The following is a 10,785-nucleotide window of genomic DNA, read 5'->3' as shown; positions in this document are numbered from 1 at the left end:
TATATATATATATATATATATATATATATATATATATATATATAGACAACCTTCAGTTGAGAGATTGCAAAATGTAGTGCTGACGTGTTAGAGAGATGTTACAATAACCCACACTTCTTGAGACACAACCTCTAAAATAACTTTCTAATGTTCTCACATCAAGTCTGTCAAATGATATGTTTGGTCAAGTCAGTTTCCCTATTTCAAACACAATCATGTACAGAGAATTTGGCTGCAACACGTTATTGTATGTGTCATCATTCCCAATTTTGCAATTTCCTTTGCATTTCAAAAACGGTCATGAAACAGACAGAATGAATGTACTAGTAACATTATACCTGAGATTTTGAATGATCTGAGACTATATAATATTTTACACCTTTCAAGCAAGCAACTCAAATATACACTTTACTGTTAAAAAGTTTGGGTTAAGATTTTTTTAATTCATTTTTTTATAAATTAATATTTTATTCTGCACGGATGCATTAAATTGATCAAAAGTGTCATTAAAGACTTTTACATTGTTAATAAATTAAAATCAATGCTTTTATTTAAACTTTCCATTTATCAAATAATCCTTAAAAAAAAATGTTTGCACAAAAATAAGCAGCACAACTGTTTCAATATTGATAATAAGAAATGTTTCTTGAGCACCAAATCAGCATATTAGAATGATTTCTGAGGATCATGTGACATTTTTTTCAGGATTCAGAAAGTTAAAAAGAACATGATGCTGAAAACTCAGCTTTGTATGACAAAAATACATTACATTTTAAAATGTATTTGAATAGAAAACGGTTGATTACATTTTAATAATATTGCACAATATTACTGTTTTTACTGTATTTTTTTGCTAAAATAAATGTAGCTTTAGTGAGCATAAAACATTTTTCAAAAAAACATTTAAAAAATGATGGGACCAAATGGTAGTGTAATTATGCTGTTAAAGATCTAGCTGTTAAAGAGAAATATGCTAAATATATCACTTGAATAAGTGGAAGTTTGTGATTAGTGACATTTTATTTATATGCAGGCATTTGATCACTAAAACAGTACAATACAGTAAAATATAAAAGGGTAAACATAAGGAAAAGCAGGACCTTATGTGTCTGGGGTTTTCCACGGTTATTTTGTAAAAAGAGAGGTAAAACCGTAAAAGGCAGGAAGTTCTTGTTGCACAATGACAATTCAATTCAGGAGCATCTAAGGGTATATATATATATATATATATATATATATATATATATATATATATATATATATATATATATATATATATATATATACTCACCTAAAGGATTATTAGGAACACCTGTTCAATTTCTCATTAATGCAATTATCTAATCAACCAATCACATGGCAGTTGCTTCAATGCATTTAGGGGTGTGGTCCTGGTCAAGACAATCTCCTGAACTCCAAACTGAATGTCAGAATGGGAAAGAAAGGTGACGGGCCGGTCTGAGTATTTCACAATCTGCTAAGTTACTGGGATTTTCACGCACAACCATTTCTAGGGTTTACAAAGAATGGTGTGAAAAGGGAAAAACATCCAGTATGCGGCAGTCCTGTGGGCGAAAATGCCTTGTTGATGCTAGAGGTCAGAGGAGAATGGGCTGACTGATTCAAGCTGATAAAAGAGCAACTTTGACTGAAATAACCACTCGTTACATGTTACATGGGGGATGTTTTCTTGGCACACTTTAGGCCCCTTAGTGCCAATTGGGCATCGTTTAAATGCCACGTCCTACCTGAGCGTTGTTTCTGACCATGTCCATCCCTTTATGACCACCATGTACCCATCCTCTGATGGCTACTTCCAGCAGGATAATGCACCATGTCACAAAGCTCGAATAATTTCAAATTGGTTTCTTGAACATGACAATGAGTTCACTGTACTAAAATGGTCCCCACAGTCAGCAGATCTTAACCCAATAGAGCATCTTTGGGATGTGGTGGAACGGGAGCTTCGTGCCCTGGATGTGCATCCCACAAATCTCCATCAACTGCAAGATGCTATCCTATCAATATGGGCCAACATTTCTAAAGAATGCTTTCAGCACCTTGTTGAATCAATGCCACGTAGAATTAAGGCAGTTCTGAAGGCGAAAGGGGGTCAAACACAGTATTAGTATGATGTTCCTAATAATCCTTTAGGTGAGTGTATATACACTGTAAAAAGTGAACAGTTGGATCAACTTAAAAAATTACTTCAATTGGTAACACCTAAAGAAATTAAGTTTTCTCAACTTAAATTATCACGTTTTTCACGATAAAACGTGATAATTTAAGTTGAGAAAACTTAATTTCTTTAGGTGTTACCAATTGAAGTAATTTTTTTAAGTTGATCCAACTATTCACTTTTTACAGTGTATATATATATATATATATATATATATATATATATATATATATATATATATATATATATATATACTGTATATACACACACACATTTGTGTAGCCTATGAGTTCAGAAAAACTGTGAAATACAGACATCTATTTTAGTTTCAGTGAAGGAAATATTCAGCAAGTGTACTTCAAAAATATGAACCCACTGTGTTGCTGAGTTTGATTCAGTAGAACAGGGGCACATGAGGAACAAGAATCAGATAGGGTGGGACAAAGAAAGAGAGAGAGGGAACAATAGAGAGCAGGGCAACAAAAAGTCACTCCATTTCCATCTGAAAGGAGTTCCCCAGCTTGGGCCGCTGAGAATTGAAGACGGAAATCATGTTCACTTCAGCGGCCGTCTCACGTTCTCAAGGAAAGTAGAGGTGGCATTGAAATGTCTGAATAAAGTAGCAGTACAAAACAAGTGTCTGTTGCATGTCTGCATTCAGTGTAAATCTACCGGTGATCAGCTCATTTAAGATGATGTTCTTTATTTTGTTTCATAATTTTTTTGGTCAATTTACGGTTTTAGCCATTACTTCATCATTTTTTCACACTGATATATTAACCAGTATATTGTCTATATCTTATGGCTATACTACAGAAACATTTTATGTTTATTTAAACAGTTATTTTAATGTTGACTGATTGGCCCCATTGACTTTCATTGTAAGTGTTTCACAGTAACCCAGATTTTTGCTATTTTTCTTTTAAAGAAAAGGGGAGACATATCAAAAATTATTTTTGCAGTAATCAACATTATGCCAAAAGTAATGCCGATTTAGCTTGAAGCTGAAATTTCCCTTTTACAGTTTCCAATGTTATTATCACAAGTGTTTCATACGCAATGTTATCAAATGAATATACCATTTCAGCTTAATCATCTGATTCTCTAATGTCCCAAAGTTATAGTTTAGACATCCTTCTAAGCACAAACAATTCAATGACTGTTTAATGACCTAAAAACATAAAATAGTAGAAGAGGTGGGTGTGAGATGTGACCCAGATTTCTCCCCAGAACAAAATGTCTGTTGGGTGTAGCTGCTGTTTCACACTTATCAAACATCCATTTGTGGTTTCTGTTACGATGATACAAAGTCAAGGTTTAAGAGAGGGAAACCTTTCAAAAGCCTTTTATGCCTGAAGGTATAAGCTAATATTTAATTTCCAGCTTTCTGAATAAAGAATAAAGTCATGTTTCATGGATCTTTTCTTCATTGCTCTATTTTCCTGAAGGCCGTGTGGATCTTCAGTAGTTCAGTTCTGCTCATGAGTGCGGTGGACTGGTGATGTCAAACGCCTGTTTGTTTATTCTGAGTCTGACATGCACCCTTTGTCATTAGATTAAAGACATAATTAATTGGTCTCCTCATGACTGCTGGTGCAATGTGTTTTAGATTGTTTTTACACTTTGTTTCTCATAGATTAATTATGCTGTATTTTGTGCTGGGGAAGAGGTGGGGTGTTCCAGAGGTCTCTTTCACTGAAGCCTACAGTAAGTCTATATAGTTTTTGAAAGAAGTCTCATGCTCATCAAAGCAGCATTTATTGGATCATCAAAAATACAGTAAAATCAGAAAAGGAAAACTACAATTTAACATAATTAATGTTTTCAATTTTAATAGCCTATATTTTAAAATGTAATTCATTCCTGTATCCTAAACTGAATTTTCAGCATCATTAGTCTTTAGCATCAAGATCCTTCATAAATCATTCTGTTGCTGTATTCTGATTTGCTGTTTAAGAAACATTTCTTATTATCAATGTTGAAAACAATTGTTTCTTTGATGTAAAAAAAAAAGCATTTACTTGAAATTTGAGATTTACTTTTGTAACATTATACATGTCTTTACTTTTGATCAAGAGAGGAGTCATAGCAGAGTTTACAACTCAGGTTTTTGACTTCAGATATTGTGATAAATGTCTCTATTAAGCTGTCTGATCATAATTAAGCACAACTGCCCCAAGCAAAGTCTGCATGTGCAGCCAAGAATGCTGGGAAAGGAGGGTGACCTGACTCTAGATCCAATGGGAGAGTCCAATCCACATGGGATGGATAAGGTAATAGGCAAAATAAGAGGTTTGAAATCTGCTGTTGTTTTACTTGGATTACTTTGTTGATACTGTTTTCTCTACTGACAATACACTTACATTCGGGAAAAACCATGGTAAAACGTCATTATGAGACTGTTAGAGTGTATTTGCACATACATGCAAGTTTATCAATGCATTGGGAATGTAAATGCTAAATGCTTTTTGATACTTGTTTTGTGGCAGAACTAGCCTGATGGTCATAGAGGGGGGTTGTGGGTCTCTTGCTGTACTTCTCTCTCTCCTGAGAGAGCGAGGTCACAGGCATTGATTTGCATCCATTTACTGAAGGTTTCTTCTTTCTGTTGTGCTATTCCCTCAAGGAACCTGGAGATATCCACCCACCCACCCTTGCCCCCGAAACAGACACACACCCATTATGTGTCTCAGTCCCCATCCCCCTCTCGAGGGAAATGTAAACAGCTTTCCCCTCCTCCGTAGATTTCTCACTCACATCTCACATCTTTCTTTCAGGCACCTTCAGTCTCTTGCACAATTTACACATATAAGGCCAGAGGTGTGCATTTGATTGACAGGAGGGCAACATTTGGTTCCAAGATGGGCCGCCTAATAGCTTCATGGATTTATATGCACATACTAACCTATATTTGTATAAAGTCAGACTTCAAATCAATAAAAGCCAACAGCCCAAAACGCAGCTGAGAAAACAGACCATCAGCACGTTCCACAAGAGAAGGAACACACACAATTTAAAACATACACACATTCACAACATCTTAAATGTTCTTAAACAATCTTTAGGTTTCTTCTGATTTGGACAGAGTTTGACATTCATATATTTTTTTTTTTCCTCAACTCATAACCAGAACAATCAACTTTTCTGTCAACAGTTTTAGTTCCAATACTTGCAGAATAGCATTGCAATAATGCGAGGACTGCAGAGTGGAAACATTAAAATGCTCTGTTGCAGTTTTTAACAAGTTTTTTTTCTGACTCAACAGTTGCTTATTTTTGTCACCATTTCTATCTTTGTAAGAGGAAATTCCTCTGCGGTTTAATCATGTGAGACATCTCGCTTAAACAGTTACTGACAGAAGATTGAGAGAGATTTCTGGAGTTTTTGCTGACCTGTCCATCTTTACGAAGGTGTGTTGAATTGACTTGAATGTAAACAATTATAAATTCAAGATTTTATATTTTCGAGTCAATATTCCTCATGTCCACATCATGCATTATGTTGCTGGATACTGGGCTAGTAAAACAACTATTGCTCTATAACATGGTACAGTTAAATATATAGTCTTCATAAGAAGACAAAATGTAAAGATCGCCTTCATGACCTCATTATGGCATCATCTTCTGCTGTCCATTTGGAGGTGCACAGGGAATTGCCTTCTGTCTCCACAAAAGCCTCATGTGAAACCTGATCTTCATCAAAGTTTCATGTATAGTGAGTCTCTTATCATATTGCCTATCAAATCAAGACAAATCTTACCAGCTAAACCTTTAAAAGGAAAAAAAAAATCTTATTTTTTCAGTTTGTAACCACAAAAATGCTTTATTATACTTGTATGTTTATTTAGTGTGCATTTATGGGAAATTTGATGAGTGAAAACCACGCTCAAAAAGCAAACACACATTATTGTAAAATTACTAGTAGAATATTTAAAATGTAATCTAATCCTGAGTTTTTAGGTAAGACCATGGTATTTCAGTATAACTGTGGCTGTACGTGACCAGCCAGTTTTCTCAAATGGGATTTCTGTATAGACTGACCATCTCTTCCCTCTTGGGATGAAACCTTAGAGTTATATGTGATAGAAAGACACCATTGTCAGCATGGCATGGCTGGAAAGGGGGCTTATTCTCTTGAGCTAATATAACAAAGAGCATGGGTATCCAAATACACACTATTTGTGAAAGACATATTAAATTTAATGTGTGTGTGTGTTTGTAGAAAACTGTAAAATATGTAGATAATATCGAAGGATAACAATTCACCTATCAATAAAAGTTTTGTGAATTTTGTTCAATTCAAGTGTGATGAAGTTAAATATTTTCCAAGCTCAGAGTCCTGAGAGTGGAATTGTGATTTCAAACTTAGCCGTCCATAAATAAGTTTAGGTAATAGGCTAAGCTATCATTTATGCATTGAAGTGATCAGTGTGGCTTCTTTAAATGTTTCTACAGCTTGGTAGCTCTTATAACTCCACTTTAAGAGACTGAAAAAGCCCAAATGATTTGTTTCATACTAGTGAAATTTCCAATGAATAGGCTATCTAATATCTAACATATTGGTACAAAAGACAATCTAATCACTATTTCTTTGAACAACATAAAATCTGAGGTGATTCATCCATACAGCTGAACTGACCTCAACTTTTACCCTCAGATCGACATGATAAAGAACATGAGAGATGTTTGCTTTAACACATTTTAATTGAAAAATACTTCAGGTTTCATTTAGACTCTGTAATACACTGACAGTCTAATATCTGATCTACAGTGTTGTACACTACTATCTTGGTAAGAAAAAAAGTGCTTAGAGGTCGACCGTGTTGCAGGAAATGCCCTGCCCATCACTTGAGTTCTTCAGAGTTCCTGTATCTTCATGAGGTCTCATATACTCACTGCAGGCTCTGTGAAGTTACAGTAATTTTTGTGAATTACAAGGTCCTCAAACCCCAATTTCCTTCTGGGATTTTGAAGCTAAAGTTCTCGATAATGTTCTTAGAAGTTCACTCTCTTCCATAAGAGTCAAAATAGATATCAAGCATTCCATGAAATGTTACAGCGTTTTTCACAGTGCTTCAGAGAACTCCTTCAAACTGATGACCAGGCTATGCAAATAAATGGCAGCTTAATCAGGACCAGCCCTTAACAAATCATTTCCATTTTTTTGGTTCACCTGCGCCATCACAATCACATGCAACATAAATCCAGCTCGAGAACAACCAACCATTCAGATGAATGTCAACAGTGCAATGTTGTAATGGCAAACCCAATGACTCAGGCCATCAGCAATGGAAAAAAGGCAGGTTCAGGCTAAGAGAGTTATCGCTTCTTTTTCTGTTTGAGGCTTTTTCGTCGTTTGACTATCATTTCATACAGTTTATCCATGCCTTCGTGAAGCCCCTCACCGATGATGGCACAGGCCGGTTGGATGTGGTATGTAGTGGCAGGCGTGAGCTCCTGGAGCGCGAGCTGCTTCTCTATGTCAGCCACAGACAGAGATTTTGGCAGATCCTGTTTATTAGCTATGACTAAAAGCGGTGTTCCTTGGTTTTCAGCAAATTTGGTCACTTTATGGAGCTCTGTCTTGGCCTCCTCCAGTCGATCCACGTCTACTGAGTCCACCACATAAATAATGCCATCAGTGCACCTACTGTAAGATTTCCACAAGGGCCGGAGTTTCTCCTGCCCACCAACATCCCAAAAATGACAGCTTATTCCTTTGGCCGTGCCATTACTAAGCTTGATCTTTTCCGTGTTGAATCCTATTGTGGGTACAGTGTTGACAAACTCGTTGAATTTCAGTCTGTAAAGGACCGTGGTTTTCCCTGCGGAATCCAAACCAAGCATCACTATATGGAGGGACTGAAACGCGGATATATTGGAGAAACTGTTCCCCATTTTGATCTCCTCGTTAGCAGGGGTAAAACCAAAGCAGACCCCCTTGGCACCAGCGATTCGACCAAATTCAGACAGGATGTGATGGAGTGATCATTGCAGTGCGCGTGAGATCATCTCGTGCTCGGTAAACACTCCTCTGTGAGCGGAGAGTCTCCGCAGTAACAGCTCACATCAACATTCCCCCCACAAACTGCTTCAAATTCCTCCAGACGTCTCGGTGTTCAGTCTCTGCCGGTGGTTGTCCACATTAGCGATGAATGAATGTGATCAGAAATGTGTTTTAGACATAACACGAACGTGTCTACTCACGAGGTGACGGACACAAGCGAATGTATGATAATGAATGAAAGCCAGCAGTGGCCCTGCAGCAGCTGCTCCTCACACTGGAGAAACTCCGCCCGCATTTCATGTGGAAACTGAAAAACAAACCCCTTTTATGGCAAGCCATTTATTCATTTAAACTAATTAGTAGGCTATACGTTTTTGTTACTAGCAATTATTTTGTTAAACACTTGGTAGTCCACGAATGACTATCTTTTTCACTATTAAATAGCCTATTAAACTATTAGTAGGCTATTTAATCAGTAACCTACACGAATTATTTGTATTTACAGTAAAACACATTACATGGACAATTTGAGTCTACATATAGAAAGTCTAATTTTTGCTGTATTATTATTTTTATTTGCTATTATTTTAAAATGTGTGATGTTACCTATAAACTGCAACCTAAATGTATTTAGCCATGTAAAACATTTTGTGCTTAAATAACTATGGAATAGGCTAATTGACGAGGGGGGTCAATGAATTATTTAAAAACAATGCACACCCAGAATGTACATTATTTTTCAATAATTCAATGGTCCCTCATTAATTATTAATTACGTCCATGAATAATAGGCTAGTTAGTGATTTCGAAAATAAAGGTTCCACGTTGTTTTTCACAGCGATGCCACTGAAGAACAATTTTGGGTTACCCAAAGAACCTTTTAGTAAAAAGTTCTTAAAAGAACAATATTCTTCTTATTGTGGAAAAACATTTTAGCCTATTCTAAATAACCATTTTCGAACCTTTTGTGGAATGGAAAGGTTCCGTTTCTTCATGAAACCATCGATACCAATAAATAACCTTTATTTGTGTAGTGTAGGCCTACTGGCCAGTAATACAATTTAAGTAAATAAGTTATAGCAACAAAAATAGTTCACAACTAGTTGGTTCTAAGGATTAAATGTTAAAATGGTTTTCCACATAACCTTCCTCAGCAGTATGCGCACAGGACACAGGTTATTCCTAGTTTTCATGGAAGATGTATTGCATTCGTAAAGAAACCGCAGGGTGCGTCAACAGGGTTGCACCGATTTGTTCAGAAACACATTAGGAAAAAATGCAACATTTTAGACACGTTTTTCAACATTCCCTGAAATCGTTTAAATGATTCCGCCGACTTAGGCCTATATTTCCACAGCAAATTTGAATCATTATAGCATAACCTACTACCTCTTAAAAGTGATTAAATTTGTAATTCGTCTTTGCCCAAATCTTTTCTAAAACGAGCATTATCTCACGGTCTTATTTCAGTTACATAAAAGTTACATTGCGGGTATTGTTATTGTTGTTATGTAGCGCCACCTACCGTTCATAGTAGGTACAGTTTTTTTTTAAATGTTTTTTTTTTTTTTTTTATCAAAACCCAGGCTTTCAAATTGACCCCGGAAAAAACACGGTCAATAAAAAGAGTGTAGGCTATCTCTATTTGTACACCGGTCAGAGACTGGTTAAACTTCATTGCATTTGGTAACAGCCTCTGAGACCAAAAACGTAATGTAGCCTAAACTTTTCATGGATGAGTGTTGTGGCATGCTATCAAATCAAAATTTTGTCTAAAACCAGTCCTCATAAAATTAAGAAAAGTCACTAATTCAGGTGGGTAATTCAAATTGTTGACAAATCCATAGGCCAAACAGATCGGTGCAATAGGCTATTAAGAAAAGGAGCTCTGAATTGGCAAACTATAGACTGAAAAATTAAAAGCACTTTCCGAATTTTAATCAGACCTACTAAGAAAGATCTAATAACCCAAAGGAACCAGCATCAACAACACAACAATGACAAAAGTTTTTTTACATATGGTAATCAATCATTAATGTCAGGTTTAATTACAGTATCATACACTTATTGCTCATTGAACACAACTCAGATACGGTTACTGGGCAACAATCTGGGTTTATATATATATATGTGTGTGGCTCTGTGGCTCAGGATCTGACAAATACAGACACATCAGTTCAACATTAAACATTTAACCTTTAGGCCTACAGATGAGGCAATTGTCTTTTTATTGTCAAGAGATTGTCTTTACTGAGTAAACCTTAGGCTTACAACTGTTTGTCCACTAGATGGTAGATATGTGATGGAAATGTAGGAGAAATTACTGGGAATGAGAATTGGCCTTATTTTGTAATTACCCATTTGCAGTAAGAAAATTACTCAGGGTGTAACATTCAATCATGGACTATTTCAAAACACCATTCTTTTTTAGCATTAGCATAAAGAGAAAGAAAAATGAAGCTTTATACAGAGGAAAGTAATTTGTCTTTGTCTTCCTGAAACGAAAAAAAAAAAAAAACCTCCACTGCTCACTGACCCAAGGAGGAACACAGTTTATTTATGGCATATCCCAGCAAATGCAGACACATTCATAAACAGAC

General features: G+C 35.9%; 1 protein-coding gene across 1 annotated transcript; it reads right to left on the bottom strand.

Moving 5' to 3' along the window:
• Nucleotides 1–6,745: 6,745 nt before the first annotated feature.
• On the bottom strand, nucleotides 6,746–8,485 carry arl4cb (ADP-ribosylation factor-like 4Cb). The gene is made up of 2 exons (XM_081369197.1): nucleotides 8,386–8,485; nucleotides 6,746–8,304 (listed from the first exon to the last, which is right to left on the bottom strand). Exon 2 carries the CDS (start codon nucleotides 8,074–8,076, stop codon nucleotides 7,498–7,500), a length of 579 nt encoding a protein of 192 aa, XP_081225323.1. The 5' UTR covers nucleotides 8,077–8,304; nucleotides 8,386–8,485; the 3' UTR covers nucleotides 6,746–7,497.
• Between the last annotated feature and the right edge of the window lie 2,300 nt (nucleotides 8,486–10,785).

Source organism: Scardinius erythrophthalmus (genome assembly GCF_964197995.2).
Source record: "Scardinius erythrophthalmus genome assembly, chromosome: 6".
NCBI lineage: Eukaryota > Metazoa > Chordata > Actinopteri > Cypriniformes > Leuciscidae > Scardinius > Scardinius erythrophthalmus.
The sequence above is the reverse complement of the archived record's forward strand: the minus strand, read 5'-3'. Positions and strand labels throughout refer to the sequence as shown.